The following is a 17,018-nucleotide window of genomic DNA, read 5'->3' as shown; positions in this document are numbered from 1 at the left end:
AGAGCAAATACCTTGTGTCGCACTCCTCTGCCTGGCCGGGGCCAGCGCTGCCGGCAGCAGCTGTGCCTCCTAAATTCGGCACTGGTTCCCAGCCAAGTGAGCATTGCTCGTCCATCAGACGGCGGTTACTCACGCACGCCGCCTCCACTCACACCAGCTGTGTGCTCCTTCAGCTCAGAGTAAGGGGAAAACAGCTTATTTTGCAAAAAGAACCCTTGACAATCTATCCTGAAGTGCTCAGCCATCGCAGCAGTGATGCCACAGAACTTTGTCAGAGAGGAATTCAGCCGTGGCAGAGCACGTCTGGCATTAAAGCTGGTGCCCAAAGCTTTGGAGCATGGAGGAGTTTATACTCGCAGTGCCAGCCTCTGCTGGGTTTGGGCTCTTCCAGCCGCTGCTGTCGAGCAGGAGCTGGCGCTGGCACTGTGGCAGAGGGTGGTCACCGACCGAGCATGGGTCCGAAAGCCCCTCCGAAGGGCAGAGACTGGCAGCTCATCCAGAGCCAGGCTCCGGGTGCTCCCACACCCAGCTCCAGGCGCTGGCTCCCAGCTGCGTTAGAAACCTGCAGCTGTGCTAACGCTGTAGGAAGGGAAGGGAACGGGGCCAGACCGAGCCACCCCGCCAGTGAGAGACCCAGGGATGCGGAACTGGTGCTGCTGAAGGGTTTCCAGTGTCCTTTCACCGGCAGCAATGCAGCCAGGACAGTGTCACCTGGAGCACGCTGCCACAGCCTACCCAGATTTAGATCCTCAACCCCACACTCGTAAACCCTTACAGAATTTGTCCCTTACCATAGATGCCTCCTTTACCCTGCAGTTTTGCATGGGTCCTTTCCAGCCCCAGTTCCGCCCTTTCTCTCCCTGCAGGAGGAGTCCAGGAGGTCTCTGACAAGCAGCAGCACCACAGTTTTAGCCGTGGATGTGTCACACCTCAAGACACCACCACATCTGCTTTCACTAGAGCAGAAATCCCAAGAAAAAACAGTTTCCAGACTGAGGTACCACCCTGACTCCAGAAAAAATGCTAAGGAACAGCAGGGGCAGCAGCAGGAGTTAGAGGAGGCCGGCAGCCTTCGCCCTGCGGTAGCTCAGCCAGGCCCTCGCCATCACAAGTTCTTGGGGAAAAATGAATACGCCCGAGAGCCCTGCGAGGCCTCAGCCAGGTGGAACGACACAATCTCATTTCGCGCTGTACTACGTCAACTCGAAGGGCTGGAACAAGATCATTGCAGTGCGGAAAACACCAGGCACCGAGCCACGCGGGTTCGATACAGAGGGCACTGCCCAGGCACGGGTGTTTCTGGAAGGCAGCAGCCTTTCACAGGTCACGTACCCCCCCCATGCCAGCCGAGACCAGCAGCGGTGCAGGCACCACGGGGGCACTGACACCCCCCCCACTCAACCAGCTGCAGTCACGCCCCCCACCCCCCCCCCCCCCCGAGAGGTTTTGCCTCCCAGCCCCTCAGTGTATGGTACCGATACGCGGGGTCACGGGGGGGAAGTCACAGCCACCTCAGCTGTGTCACCCGCACAGCACAGCCGGCTGTCACCAAGGGCATCCCCAGCACCACATGGGGAGACTAACACAGCCACGAGGGACACGTGGCGGGAGAACGGAGGTCGGTTATCCCAATATTACTTCAAATGAAAGCATTTATAAACTGATTTAACAGAAGCTTTGGGTGGGTGGTTGTGGGGGTTTGGTGGGGGGTTTTTTCGGGTTTTTTTGTTTGTTTGTTTTTCTTGTTGTTTTTTTTTTTTAACAAAAACACATGAATTTTAAACAAATCCTCAGTTCACGAAAACTAAGAGAGCAGCAAAGAGATTAATGAGGATTACCAAAATACAGCACAAGTTAAATAAATCATCATTAATGTGCTAAATGTCACTGTGCCCAGCGCTCGTGGAGGAGACACACCAACCGTTATCGATCTGTGGGTTGGTCAGTTGGATTTCCCCAGGTTTCTTTGTATGAAAAAGCTGGAATCGAAGGAATCCAAGCTGATACCGTGAGCTGCATTCTGGGCTCCCCGAGGGACCCCAAGCCTCGCTGGCCATCCCAGGACAACATGGCTTATCTGGGTGATATTTATAGATGCGATTCATGTCTCTCCTGAGCCGCTTCATTTACAGAGTCATAAACAACTATTTCCCTTGTAAATGGCTATTTCTCTTAGGCTTTTGAGGACTTTTGCGCCAGTTTGGCTATCGTTTCTCCCACGCTGCCTCCCTGCGCAAGGAGGAAATCCCAGCTGCAGGGCTGGGCTGGGGGGCTGCACACCCATCCCCTGTGCCACCCTCGCCCCGGCTCCAGGGCCACCAGCCCCCACACACACATCAAACCACCCCCAGAGGTGACACTGCGGGGGCTGTCCCCAGCAAAGCCCCTTTAAGGGCTCTGGGGCAGCGGCGGGAGGCGCAACATTAATTTTAGCCTGGAGCAGCGCCAGGGGCGCAGGGCTGCAGGGCAGCTGCTGCGGGCAGCAGGGGGGAGCGCCTCCGCACCCTGCCCTCCCCCGGCCTCCCCAGCACAGCCCCTCGGCCCCCTCCCCAGCCCGCCACCGCCCGCAGCCAAGCTGGCGGCAGAGCAGCCATGGCAGAGGAACAGACGGAGCTGGAGGAGAGGATCATCATCAAGGACCAGCACACCAAGGAGATCGACCTGGTGAACAGAGACCCAAAGCATATCAACGAGGACGTTGTAAAGGTAGGATTTTCCTGGTGCCTCAATGCAATCGGTATATTGGCGTTGTCATTCCCTGACCTCCCCCAGGGCTGTAAGCCCCTGGTTTATGTGCCGCAAGAGGCGGCGTCGCCTCGGGCTGTAGGGACGAAACCTGCCACAAGCCACAGCCCTGCTGCCAGGGCGCCCCAGGCGCCGGCCGGGTGGCTGTGTGCTGTGCATGGCTCCGATTAACACAGCATTTCCCATTCCTTGGGGGCGCTCCCCGACTTTATGGGCTCATAGCTTGAAAATCTGGGGGGGGCACCTTCCTTTGTACTAGTAAGTGGGTAAAAATAAAACAGGGTCAGCCCATATCACTAATTGAAAAGGAACCTTGGAAAAAGGCTGCTGATCTTCAAGACCTGACAATCTGAGCACCAGAGCATTTGGATCCGTGTTGTCCTACTTGGAAGAAGATTGTTTCTCCCCCACGGCAGCCGGCGGGTGCAGCAAGCTGCCTCTGACTATTTTTGATCAAAAGGAGTTCTCACTCTAGCTGAAGAGGGAAGCATTTTCCCAAATGCTGACCACCGGAGCTTGGCTGCTCTAACCTTTGTTAGTATTACGGCACAGATAAATTTGGCCCAAAGGAGATCGGGAGGAGATGGAAGGGTTTTGTTAAAACTGCACCGAGAGATCAAAGAGGACATCATGCCAGAAGGGACAAAGCCTGCTCACAAAGGCTTTGGAACAGACCATGACCTCAATCATACCGCTGAAATGCAAGCTTCCGTTTGTGCATTGAAGCACAGTTACAGCTAAAACCATGCACATGGTCAAATGGGAAGCCCCCAGATGGGCTGTGACAGTGACGGCCATGGTTGGGCACCCTTCTGGCACACCGGAGCAGCAGCCAGGCACCTCAGTACCTTGAGCCCATTCCCAGCAGTGTCCCACATCTGTGCCACACGGTCCCAGCGCGGCTCAGCCACACTGCCAGGGTGGCGAGGACCAGACAGCCTGTGCCAGGCAGCGCTCCGGGGGACACCTGCCTGCTCCGCAGCTTAGGGACATCACCAGCTACCACCAGCGGGTAACGCCAGCACCTTCCAGGCCACCCCTAACCCCTCGTGCCAGCCCCATTCCCCCACCCCTGCCTCTGCCCAGTCAGGGATCCCCAAAGTCTGGAAGAGGATTTTCAGGCTCATATGGCCACGCTGCTGCTTCATCAGAAGGGCAAGTTTTCAGAGCATTTGCTCAAGCTACCTCATGTTCCTCCTGCCTTAAAAATAGCCCAGCTGATAAGGCTGGGGAGGGAGGGCAGAGCCAGCCCTGGGGATGGGGGCACCACGCACCCCGCTGCCACTCGCCGGGCTCCTGCACCCCCATCCCGACGGGAAAGCCAAAGCCTCCCCTCTGTAGCGGGCAGCAGCACCCAAACCACCCCGGGCACAGGGGCACGCAGTGCTCCTGCAGCACAGGGGCAGAGAGGCGCAGGGGGGCAGAGGGGTCTGCAGGCTGGGGGGTTCCCCTGGCCATAGATAAACCCTCCCGAGCTTCACAGAGCCACGGCTGGGATTTGAGACCACATTACAGCAGTGGCACCAGCCAGAGGGGTTTTACAGAGCTTTAACAGCCTCCTCCCAAGCAAAACAACTGAGCAACGAGCCGTACCTGCGTCTGCCAGCCCTGAGCACCCCCATAAGGCTCGGGGTTCAGCTTCTGCCTCCACCACTCCTCCAGACCCACTGCCAGCAAAAGAAGTAGCAAGGCAGAGACTCTCCTCTTATACCCTGCTGCTCCCTTCACTAATTGATCCCCTGATTAGCTCATTAAGCCCTCGGGCAGCTGTGCAGGGCTCTGCTGCTCGCTTTCCCGGGAGCTCCAGCTCACCTGGCTGCAGATCCCTAATCTGCGTCGATACTTCCCCGGTACCTCCTGCCCACTCCAGGAAATTAAAGATGACGCAGAATGATTTCATGATCAAAGTGCTTGCAAAACCAGAATGGGTATTGCAAATTAACACAAATGGACAAACAGACACATTAGCTTCCCGAGGAAAGGCCATGCTATTTTTCAAGACAAATGGCTCGGCTCCTGCATTCCCTAGAAATGAGCTCCGCCGCACTGATATCTCCACGCGTAGTTCAGAGGCTTTTAAGAGTATTTGTCATTCAGAGACACTCCCAGCGCCTGCACATAGCAGCAGTGTCCCTGTAAGGGCATGGCCCAGCCGATCTCTCTCCCGTGTCAGACAGAAGGCAGGCAGGCAGACTTGAGCACCTCGCCTGCCCAGGTATAAATAAATTAATTGTAAATCAAGAGGGCTGTTGGATTTTTATTAGCAGAAACCACCTTCTTGCCGAGCAGGTGGCCCATGTCCCTGAATGCTAAAAAAGGCTAGGAACGGGCTCCGGCCTCCTCCGGGGTGAACACTCCCACGCACAGCTCCCATTGCAGGGCTGGTGCCCGGCGCTGGCACCTGGGGGTACGGCAGACGGCGGGGGCCTGGGGACGGGCCATGTGGCCCGGGGTGACCAAGCCCAGGGGCTCCTGCTGCGGGCTGGGCCTGTGTGCCCCCAGCCAGGCAGTTCCGGGAGCCCCCCACCACCTCCCGCTTGGATCCTGCGTGGAGCGGGGGCTCCGCTGCTGCAGCGGGGCTTGTCCTCGCTCAGGGGGTGCCGGGGGTCTGCCCCCCCCCCAGCACAGCCCTTGCTCTCCCCAGCCCCTCCGTTCAGGCTCTCCTCTGCCACTGCAGCAGATCCTCACCCTCGCACTGGCGCCCTTGCTAGCCCCCACAACCCCCGCCCCTTACACCCTTCTTCTCCCTCCCAGGTGGATTTTGAGGATGTGATAGCTGAGCCTGTGGGAACATACAGCTTTGACGGCGTCTGGAAAACCAGCTACACCACCTTCACCGTCAGCAAGTACTGGTGCTACCGGCTGCTCTCTGCCATCCTGGGCATCCCCCTGGCAGTCGTCTGGGGCTTCCTCTTTGCCCTCATCTCCTTCTGCCACATCTGGGCAGTGGTGCCCTGCATCAAGAGCTACCTGATAGAGATCCAGTGCGTCAGCCGAATCTACTCCCTCTGCATCCACACCTTCTGCGACCCGTTCTTTGAGGCTCTCTCCAAGATCTGCAGCAACGTCCGAGTTGCTCTCCGGAAGGAGACCTAGGTCCCTAGAGCCGCCCCCACCAGCCCTCGCCCGACCACCCCTGCCTCCTGCCGTGTGCCCTGCCTTCGGGCACGGGGACACCCATACCCAGGGACCTGCAGTGTGGTGGGACCCTGCGGCAGAGCTGCCGGGGATGCTCCCTGTAGATGGAGGCACGCCAGGCTGCTCCTTTCTCCACCCCAAAGCCAGCAGCTTTAGGAGAAGAAAAGCCCGTTGAGTCTCGGCAGCCCAGGGAGACCCCTGTGCTCTCCAGGCCCCCAGCATCACCCTCTGCTCCTGCGGGAGGGACCACAGCATCTCCCAGACCACAGCCCTGGGCCACGACCCGCAGCTGCAGAGCGAGAATCGAGGGTGCAGAGATGCTGCTGGACGAGAGACCAAACCCTGCACGCTTCTCCAGCCCTTCCTTCAGTGTAGCATCACCAAGGCGTACAAATTATTATTATTTGCTGCAAATGATTGTTGTTGTGGAAGCTTCTGTATCAAATCACGCTGCACAAAAGTTTTATGGATAGAATAGCGAAAGCAAACTTTTCTTTTTTTGTGTGTGTTTGCATTTCAGCAAAGCTTTGAAATCCAGATCAATTAGTGCATGAAATGTTATGTCTGCCTCCTGGGAGCACGTGCTGGGCCTGGGCCACCAGCAATTGCAAAACCACATGTGGCAGGGTGACTCATTTATTAATTGTGGGGCATCGTTATCCTTTGTGGCCAGGATTCCAGGGGCAGCATGGGACCGGTGGGCAGCTGGTGAGCACGCCGGGGCTGCAGTGGGGCAGCTGGGCAGAGCATGGGGAGCAACGAGAACAAATGGGTTTTGATAACTTCACTTGAGAAATGAGAAGCTTGGCTTTAAGTAAAGCTTTGGCTTCTTTCTCAGGGAGAATGTTTACTGCAGAATCACAGAAGGGTAGGGGTTGGAGGGACCTTCAGAGAGGGCTCTACGTGCTTGCTTGCGTGACGCTGGGCAAGCCCTAGCCTGCAGCAATGTGCTCTTCTTCCCCAGCTGTCTCTCTGCTCCGTGCCCTGCCCGGCTCCGCAGGAGGAGAACCTCGTCCGAGGCACTGCCTTGCGCCCTTCCCTCCCACAGCATCCCACGGTATCCCACAGCATCCCGCAGCAGGGCTCACCCAGGCGTGCCGGGGGAGCGGGCCAAGGACCCTCCTCTGGGACTCTGCCCGCTCCCAGCCACTCCACTGAAAACATGAGGAAGGATGAGGGGAAAAAAAATCCAATTTGGAGCTATTTCCTCCCCTGTATTGTCAATTAATTTGCTTAGTCCATCCTTCATGAAGCCATACTTTGAGGCACTTAAAGGCTTTTTTGGCTCTGGCCTCAAGTGCTTTGCTGAATCAGGGCCCAGGAGGTCTCGTTCAGAGGTTATTCTCGATTGTATTCATGTGCTTTTTTCCCTTGGCTGCCAACAAAGACTTGGAGCCAAAGTTTCTTGTAGTGCCATGCCAAGGGCAAGAAAGAGTTAGATTTTCTATTGGTGCTCTTCCGATGGGTTGGGATTGTGGTCTTTCATTATTCCATAGCTATACAGCACCCATGCTCTACCAACACCAGGCCTTGAGATGGATGGAGTGATACAAAAAAAAAAAAGATATTTAGATAATATTTAGATATTTGTAGGGGAAAAAAGGTCTCAAAAACATTTTATCATGAGCATTTTTTAAAGCTTTTTGTGGGAATAAAAATAATTAAAAACAATACTGGGATTATATTCTTTTTAATGGCTTTTTGTTCTAGTTGTTCACAGCCTGAACCCAAAAAACCTCCAAAATCCTGATCTCCCCTCGCAGTGGTCTAGGGGTTCCCTACACGTGGAGCCCGCACTGCTCAGTCATCAGCACTTTGCTTTTGAGCCTTTGGCAGCATGTTAAATATCCTTCCACCGCGACAAAGCTGGAGTTCCTCTGCCCATCCCCATGTTGCTGCAGGCCGGGGACGGCGCGGGAGCTTGGCGTCACTCGTCTGGAGATGGCAGTGTCCCCACGCGGGGGGCACGGCCCTGCCTGACCCCATAATTGCCGCCAGAAATTGCACCCGGGGCTCGCCAGGCAATGCCCTGCCTCTCCCGGAGCTTCCTCCTTGCTCCATGCATCAGTCCCGGGAAAATCTACCACCACGTTGGGTTTCCTTCCTGGCAGACGGAGGATGTGCCAAGCCCTCGGGTTCCTGATAAAATTCAGTTTTAAAAACCCCCCTCCTTCTTCTGGGCAGGAGCCAATTACTCTCAAGGAGAAGGAAAATGAACACGGGAGGAAAACGCTATGTGCTTTCCTATTGGATTTAAACCAGCCCAGTAAAATATGCTGACACCGAATGTGCTGGGTCGTACTTAGCAAACGTGCTGAGAGCTCACTTGAAGCTACTAGAAAAAAAATCAAAGGAATGCCAGGACGTGAAAGGTGGAAATGCACCTGCTGATGACAGTGAAAAAATAAAGTACATGTTTAAATGCATTTTTCATATTCATTCCCAACATGAAAGGGATGCATGCAGGCCTTGCTTCTGCGCCCCCCCGTCCCGCTGCAGTGAGCGAAGGCAGGGGCATTGTCTGCGGTCCCCAGCTCCCGCTGCCCCCCACGCAGGGAAAGCCCCCGCCGCCAGAGCCCCCCTCCAGCCCAGCTGTCCCCCCGCCAAGGGCTGTGTCACAGCGAGCGTCACGCCATGGAACAAAGCGGCGTGCAGGTCTCAAGTGCTTGGTGCCGTGCTCTATAAACAAAAGCATCGTTACACGGAGCACACTTGGGTCTTGCATTCAAAGCATCGTTTCCCATCGTATTCCTTCATTTTCTTAGTCTAGTGCTCCTTCTGCACCTCCCCTCCCACTTTCCATCAACACACAGTCAGAAAACTTTATTTACAGGTATTTCTTAACAATAAAAAATCCATGCCATAAGCATGACCTTGTGCGTTACAGAGCAAGAAAATTGCATTGGTGTAAAAGACTAAATGCGATCTGCGGTAAACCCAAAGCAAAAGCTTGGCCTTGGGGGACTCAGTGGGAGTTTTTCTGTTAAACCCCACGGAGTCCAGCCGGCATCCCAAACGCCTGCCTTCAGAGAAGCCTTTGAGCACACTCAGCAAACGTGTTATTGCACAGATGCCCTGACCCTGCAGTGGTGTCGCTCCCCTGGCCCCCGCTGCCCCGCACGCGCAACCTCACACAGCACACGGAGCCAGAGAGGGGTAAGGACACCCGGGCACCAGCGCTGTCCCCCCACATTGTCCCCAGCCCTGTCCCCTCTGCCCCCCTGCCCGTGGTGGCAGGACTGCCCTGCTCTGTACCGGCGGTGCCATGGGACTGGGGGGCAGCAGGGCTGGCACCGAGCAGGGATGGGGCTGTCTCTGCCCCACAGCGCTTCAAGTGCAGCAAGCGCGCCCACGTTGAGAGCCCGGTGCCCGCGGCGCTGCCCCATCCTGTGGGATTCCTGCTGCAGGCGGTGGTGGGGCCGGGTGCCGATGCCCGTGTGCCCGGGCTGGCACCTCTCACCCTGTGCTGCTGCCCCTTGCATCCAATGGGGACATAACATGCCTGCCCCAGTGGCACAGGATCATTCGGGGCAAAACCCATCCCTCCCGGTGGTACCTAAAAGCCACCGATGACAGTGGTTTGGGGGCTCAGAAGCAGGTTCCTGGCATCCAGTCCCAGGCAGCACTGAAACTTGGACGACAGAAGTCCTCCTCCTCCCCCCTCAGTTAAATAATGACTGCTGTACATGCTCACACGTGCACAGACATATATACACCTATTTACAGAGAACCCCCCTTGTTTGTCCGAATCCCAGCTTTTCCCTGGGAAGCGCTGGAGGCAGCAGGGCGGCGGAGCGAGGTCCCGGCCGGCGATGCCCTCACGTCATGGATGGATGCGTGAAGCTCCTCTGGCTCGTGCTCTTGCAGCTGAGGACGAAGGAGGAGGAGTTGCTCTTCTTGCTGACGCTGAGGTCGCACGCCGGCCGCGACTTCAGGTAGCGCGTGGAGCAGCAGAGGAAGCGCCGCATCAGGTCGTGGAAGAGGTGCCCGGTGTACAGCATGTAGATCCAGGGGTTGCAGCAGCTGTTGAGGCTGGCCAGGAGCATGGCGATGATGAAGGGGGAGGCTGCAAGGCAGAGAGCACAGCAGCGTCAGGACACAGCGCGGGTGGTGAGAATCACTACCCTGGGGTGCCAGGCACACAGCGCGGTGGGCTCTGCCGAGAGCCCTGAGCTCTGCCGGCATTGCAATGCCTGCAGGAACATCACGGTCAGTATATCCGTAAAGAGCTGGCAAATAAAGGGGGGGAAGCAAGTCTGGTTTTAAGCAACTCAGTTCTAGGTTTTTTCCCCCAGGAGAGCTGTGTTTCCCCGCTCAGCTCCTGCACTGCTGCCTGCTCAGCGCTACCCTAGAAATGCCTGGCCGAGGGGCAGAGCTGCCCCCAGCACCACCTGCGCAATTTGCCTCTGCGGTGCCCAAAGCGGGGAGGAGCGAGGGCAGCCTCTCCGAGTTGCCATGGCAAAGAGCAGGACCGGGAACAAAAAGAGCTGCGTGGCTCGTTTTTCCCCACCTGTGGCCGATTTGGGGCTGACTAGCAGCTTCCATCTGCTCCGGCTGTGGGGAAGCCACACTATCCCTCGGCCCCAGGGTGTCCCCAGCTCCCAGGCTGTCCCCACCACCAACACAGGGCCGACAGGACCGCGCCCTGCGTCCCATCCCTGCCTCATCTGTGCCTCTTTGCCCGGCGCTCTTCCAGCCCCAGGAGCGGTGGCATTTTTCTTCCCCTGGATTAATTTTCACATACGACACTCTGCCAGGGGAAATGAAGGCCATTTCCATCTCAGTAATGACGCCCAGGAGCCTGGCAATGCCTGCTGGCTGCAAGCGGAACGCTGGCGACAGGAGGCGATGGTGGCAGCGGGGTAACAGGATGCCAAGTCTCTGCCATTCCCGGGGCACAAAGTACCCGACAGTCTGGCGAGAATGGGCCGGTGGGACTCGCACCCGCCGTGGCAGCCCCGGCCCCCCGTGGGGCAACTCCCCCAGAAGCGGCTGCGGGCAGGGACGGAGCCTTTGTTCTGCTCCCCGCGTTCTCAGCCCGGCCCCTCGTCCCCTTCTGCTCACAGGGGACGTGCCAGCAGCGAGGACGCATGCTTGGGTTTGGCTGCTTCTGGTCCCCTTCTGCCTCTGCAAAAATCCACTCGCAGTTTTTAAACTAGAAAACAAGTGTGAATAATGAATACTAGTTTCCAAATTCACCTTTAACCAACTCATGCATAATTCCTGCTCTAGTGATGTCTGGTCCAACCGCTTTTAATTTCAAGCATATGCTAAAAGGAATCCATGGGGAATGGCTTACAAATCCTGGGCACAAGACCTGAAATTCATCATAGCATTTCTATCCACTTAAAAAAATCCATCCCCGGCTGACTCAGCTCTTCTCTCTCTGAGGGAGATAAATTGAATTTCATGGAGCTTACTGCAGGGCAGGAATTAAGCATGGATCTCTCCCTCCTCAGCAGGGCTGCTGGAGATCCCCGAGGGGTGCTGCACAGAGCAAGCTCTGCTCCTCACAGACCTTCCCTCTCCTCAGGCTCCAACACCCCCACGCGGGATGGGGTCGGCGCGCTCTCCGGAGGGGTCGGCAGAGGCAGGAGGCCGTGCCCAGGGAAGGGCTGCCGGACCCGCTGCCAACGCTGCTGCAGAGGGAAATGAAATGAGGACTGCTCCTTAATTCCCACACCCAGACAGATGCGATCACTCACAGCCCACGACTCAAGGCATCAGCTCCCAAGATTAAGGGACCAATATAACGGAGTTGCGCTGCTTCACAGCCTCACTATTACCTTCACAGATGCTTTAAGCCAACTTTGACTGAAAGCTCAAAATGCCACATGTAGCTTAAATTATCTGTAAGGTGCGTGGAGCAGAAACCTCATTTAAACTAATGTTCTGTGAAGGATCCCCAGAGCCGAAGCTGACACCTGAATCACAACCTGCAGCTCCAGACCACACTTCCAGAGGCTGTAGGTTTGCACAGCTGGCAAAGGTGGGGACCACCGCTGCCTGTCCCGGGGACACCCCACTGCCAAGGGGGGACATCTGATTTCCCGATATCCCACCGACACCCCCAGCCCCTCCCCGGGCACGCAGCAGACCCACTGACAACCCTGGCACCACAGCAGGGCTCCAAAGTGGTCAGCACAGACTTTGAGGCACTGTCACCTGCCCAGGGCAGCCTGGGGAAGGGACACCCAGGGGCTGCCTGGCCCCGACGTTCCATGGAGCCCGATGCTGAGCAGGGCGATAGCGTGGCGGGGGGAGAGGGGGCGTGGGGCCACATGGGTGGCATAGCCTGGGACCCCAGCCCCATCCTGCGCTGCCTGGCACTGCTCAGGGCGAGGGTCCAGCCTCTGCGCTTCACTTGCCTTATTTTATTTAAGTTGTTTTTTGAAGTGAGGAAGACCTGTGTAGAAAGCCATTGAAGTGGATCAGTACTAGCAGGGTGAGACCCCTCTGATTATCACTCTATAACTAGGAAAGGAGAGCTGCTTCAGTTTGTTTCCTTTACAGCCTCATCTTTTACCCCTGACACACCCCAAACCGCAGCAGACTTTGCCCCTGCGAAGGTGCAAGCACGGCCCGTGACAGGCTGGGCCAGGCACCGGGCAGGAGCAGTATCGGAGCTACACCGACAGCAGACCAGGTGCCGCGCATCCCTCTGCTAACGGCTGACACCTGCGTCCACCGCGCTCCGGGATGCAATGCACGGGCAGAAACCTGCAGGGCGCCTGCTCGGGATTCATTAGGATTCAGGTAGGTATAAGGAGACCTTCCCTTGCCAAGGACACTCTTTATGTCATCCTACATAGAGAAACCTAAATATTGCCTTAAGTAAGCGACCCTCCATCACACAGCCTTTGTGATCTGCTCGTCACCTCCCGGGGTGCAGTCCCTTGGTGCTGCAGACACGACGGAGCCCCGGGCTGCACAGCGAGCACCCTGCCCGCCTGCGTCCCTTCCTTCCCCAACATGATGCCCGTGCAGACTGCAAAGCCTGCAAGATGATAAACAGCCGAACTCCTGTCTGCCACGGGGCACACCTCGGTCAGGCGCCCTGATGCTGCCCGGCCAAGGCAGCCCAAGCCTCGGAGCAAAGGAGAAGAGATCCGGGACGCTGGGCAGCACGGTCAGGAACGCAGCAGACAAAGCCCGTTTCTTCTGCAGAGATGGGGACCCTGCCGCCCCTCTCATGCCTCTGGGCTGCCAGGGAGGAGGAGGGTGGGCCTGGGAGGAAGGGCTGGGGTCTCCCGACATTCACCATCCACAATAACCCGCCCAAGGCTTTTCCTCCCCGTGCCATGAAAGCCTCCAGCAAATGCCCTGGCAAAACTACCACCCTTTACTGCAGACACAGGCCCCCGAGCAACAGAAAGGTGAAGGAAAGGGGAGTTCGTTACAACTCAGCTGGGCTGGAGCTTCACAAAAGCAAAGCAAAGCCGAAAGGAAAGGCGTCGCGGGGCCGATTGCGCCGGGGGGAGCACGGGAAAGGTTCCCGAGTCAGCAGGCAGGGCTGGGAGCACACACCCCGCCGTCCCCCCGCGCCGCCCGGACCAGCACGGCCGCAGGGGTTTGTTTGCGGATGAGTCAGGTGGAAGCACTCCAGATTGCAGGTTTGACATACAGCGAAAGGGAGAGATGCGACTTCATCCCAGGGCACATCTAAAAGCTAGAAGTTTCTGCCAGCCTGAATCAGGTGGAAAACCAAGAGATGGCCGCCTGGAACACCTAGGGAGGTTTAAAAAGCTGTGCTTCACTCCTCCACCTGAAATAAAAGGAGCAGAAAGGAGCAATAAAGGCAAAGTAAGGAGAGCTGGTGCCAGGCAGGCTACCAGCTTCGGTTTCTGGTAGAAGAGATGTGAACGGGCTGGGGGAGACGGCAGGTTTTCCACTGAGTGCTATATAGCTGGAACAGGGTTAAAGAGGGGAAAGGAGTGCCGGTGTAAGCAAGCCGAGCCCTCCGCTGCACAGCCCCTGCCACGGCGGAGCTGCCGGGGGAGCCGGGAGGGGGCCGCAGCTCATCATTGCTCTTTGATGTCCCCAGACTCAGCATTTCGGCTGAGTTGGCTCAGTCTGTCCAAGGAGAAGCTGTCCCTGGACGCACTTTTCTCACACCTCACAAACTTGTGCAGAGTTTTTCTTTTAAGCTTTCCCGGGCAGTTCTCCCTGTGGGTACAGAGGGACCATCAGCCACCTCTGCCCGGGGACAGCAGACATGCACAGCTACAAGTGTGCAAAAGCAAGGAGGGTAATATATTTGACTCCGTCTGCAACCTTAGTGATGACAGGAGCAGCCAGCACCAAGTATAAAAAATGGCAAATCAGTGACACCATGTCCTTTAGGAAAAGCGTTTGCCCATAAATCAGTGGCTTTCTGCAGGAACGGTGCTTATTAGTCAGAGACAAAATAACAGCAGCTCTGTCCCGGGGTGGATGGGAATGGGAGAAGAGCAGAGAGAAAAGAGGGCAAAAGAGTAGAAAGCAAAGAAGTCAGTGAGGACAAAACGATAAAGCAAAAGAAAAGAAATCGGTCACTAACGCTGTGCAGTTTTTCTCCTGAGGCCAGCGTGGGGCTGAGCTCCCACCAGCCCCCACGATGCTCCAGCACCCAGGGTGGGCAACGGAGCCAAGAGGAACCCCGGAGCAGCCCCGGAGGGCTGAGCTCCCACACCCGGGGACAGTGAAAACCTCCCGAGCCACCATCCACACAGCCCGAGCCCTGAGTTGTGGTGGCCCTGAACTTGCCGGGGGCTGAGCCAGCCCTCGCCTGCACCAGGGAAGCTCACGTGCGGCGGCTGCTGCTGCCTCTCGGGTGTTTTCCCATTTCAGGACTTTTTCCTGTCTCCCTCCCAGCCCCCGAGACCCAGCTCGGAGCAGTTTCTGGCTGTCGCTCGCAGACCCCGGGCCCGCTGCTGATGTCCCTGTGGCCACTGAGCTAAGCAGTCCATGCAAACAAAGGGCTATGGGAGGGGGAGGACATACCTTCTTGCGGAGCATTCGTGTCCCACACAGACCACATCTGCACAAAAAAAAAGGGAGTCCAGCACACTATGAAAGCTAACACTATGATGAAGGTCATTTTGACTGTCCGGATCTTGGCTTTGGAGATGAGCCTCGTGCTGCTGACCCTGGCAAACGTCGTCCCGCTGCAGGAGCTGGAGCTCAGACCCACATTGGGCCCATGAGCCGTCTTAAGCTTCACATTCTGCCAGATTTTGAAGCTGATTAAGCCGTAGCAGATGCTCAGCATCAAGACAGGGATGATGTAGACCATAAGGGTTATCCAAGTGACATAGGCTTTAGGTCCCCAGGGCTGTATGAAATCTGCCCAACAGTCATAAACGCCATTCCCCACATCCCTCAGAGAAAATATGTGGATCTGAGGGATGCTGACCAGCAGGCAGAGCAGCCAGGTGAGGAGGACAGAGACCCGGTCTGCTCTCCTGTGCAGAGACCTCAGTGGCTGACAGATGGCCAAGCACCGGTCCAGGGACATCAGCAAGAGCATGTAAGTAGAAGCAAACATCCCCACTACCTGCAAGTACTTAATCAACCGGCAAAGGAAATCTGGCCCATAAAACCTGAAGGTGATGTCCCAGATGAGCTGGGGCAGCACCTGGAAGATGGCCACGACCAGGTCAGCGATGCTCAAGTGCTTCATGAAGAAGTACATGCGGGAGTGCTTCTGCCGGGTGGTATGGATGGCCAACAGCACGCACAGGTTGCCTGTCAGGGCGAGGAACAGGATGAGGCAGAGGACCGTCACCTCCACCTTGGCCATCTCCTCGTTCCTCTTCAGGGGGTCCGTGGTGGTGTTCCTCCCGGAGGTCTGGTTCTCCAGGCGGAGGCTGCCGTTCCCCAGAGAGCTGTTGATCGTCCATACGCCGCTCCCCGCAAAATACAACTTCTCCATGACCGGCTCCGTCCCACATAGAGCCTGGTGGCAGAGAAGGTGGGTGGCAGATCCTCCACGAAGGCGTCCCCGTTCTCGCTGGCGTGTCCCCGCCGCGGCTCTCACCTCCGCAGGCTGCGCCGCTCCGTCTCTGCCTCCCTCCGCGGAGCAGCCTGGCCCTCCCCGTCCGCGTCCCCGGGGCCGGCGGGCTCCGGCGGCTCCTCCCTGTCCCCTCCCCGGGCACCCGACGTTTCCGCAGGCTCCTGCCCCCAGACAAAACCGAAGCGCAGGAGGCGGGTCAGGGGAAAGGGCCGGCAGAGACGCCGTGTCCCCGTCCCAGCCCTCCCGTGCTGCTGTTCCCCGCACCCAAACCCCGCTGCAGCATCATCTCCCCGTGCCCGTACAGCCGGGGGGAGCGGCCAGCTCACACCCCCCCCCCGCCTGAGCAGCCCCGCTCCCACCCGCCACGGCCCGGGCAGCTCCCCGGGGAGCGCCGGGGTCCCGCTCCCACCTCCGGCCCTTCCGGGGGCAGCCCTTGCTTCCCCTGCCCCGCTGCCGGCAGCGGCCCCGGCGGGGCGGTGCGGTGCGGTGCGGGGCCGGACCCGAACCCCCGGGCGGGAAGAGAGCCGCGGGCTGGATCCTGACCCCCCGGGCGGTGCGGGGGTCCGGGACGGACCCTGCCCGCCGGCGGGCGGCTGCGCTGGGAGCGGCGGCCGCGAGAGGGAGCGGCAGAGCGGAGGCTGCCGGCCGGTCCCACGGTGATGGGCGGCGGCTGGCGGCACCGGTGCAAGCGGGGGCTGCAAAACCCCGCCGGCGACCAGCGTCCCCTCGCCCAAAGCCCCCCGCGACCCATCCCGTCCCGCGCCGGGCAGACCCCTGCGTGGGCGTGAGACGCGGAGGGTGGGAGAGCACCCAGGCCGGGCTCACCGCTTCTGAAGGCCGGCCCCGGCCCTCGGGGGCCCGTAGCCTCCCGGACGGGCAGAGCAGGGAAGACGCGGGGCGGCGAGGCAGGTGGGGTTTCCCCGGTGTAGCGCTCGGGCGCGGCACCGAGACCCCGGCGAGGAGCTCGGCCGCCCGCGGCAGCCGGCTCGATGCTCTCGTTGTCTGACAGGCGCTGCGAGGGGGTGTCGGACGGCAGCGAGGAGCGCTGTTCGGGGCTCAGGGCTCCGCTGACCAGCCCCAGGTGGGTGCCCAGAGCGGGGGCTCCAAGACCCCCCAGCAGCTGGAGCTGCCGGCCACGAGC

The 17,018-nt window shown here is 58.3% G+C and overlaps 2 protein-coding genes across 2 annotated transcripts; one reads left to right on the top strand and one right to left on the bottom strand.

Moving 5' to 3' along the window:
• Positions 1 to 2,377: 2,377 nt before the first annotated feature.
• On the top strand, positions 2,378 to 8,392 carry CAV3 (caveolin 3). The gene is made up of 2 exons (XM_063348309.1): positions 2,378 to 2,706; positions 5,500 to 8,392. Exons 1-2 carry the CDS (start codon positions 2,593 to 2,595, stop codon positions 5,839 to 5,841), a joined length of 456 nt encoding a protein of 151 aa, XP_063204379.1. The 5' UTR covers positions 2,378 to 2,592; the 3' UTR covers positions 5,842 to 8,392.
• Positions 8,393 to 8,691: 299 nt separating this feature from the next.
• Positions 8,692 to 15,955, bottom strand: OXTR (oxytocin receptor). The gene is made up of 2 exons (XM_063348308.1): positions 14,866 to 15,955; positions 8,692 to 9,949 (listed from the first exon to the last, which is right to left on the bottom strand). Exons 1-2 carry the CDS (start codon positions 15,794 to 15,796, stop codon positions 9,702 to 9,704), a joined length of 1,179 nt encoding a protein of 392 aa, XP_063204378.1. The 5' UTR covers positions 15,797 to 15,955; the 3' UTR covers positions 8,692 to 9,701.
• Positions 15,956 to 17,018: the final 1,063 nt, after the last annotated feature.

Source organism: Chroicocephalus ridibundus, chromosome 10 (assembly GCF_963924245.1).
Source record: "Chroicocephalus ridibundus chromosome 10, bChrRid1.1, whole genome shotgun sequence".
NCBI lineage: Eukaryota > Metazoa > Chordata > Aves > Charadriiformes > Laridae > Chroicocephalus > Chroicocephalus ridibundus.
This window is presented reverse-complemented; position numbering and strand designations above follow the sequence as displayed.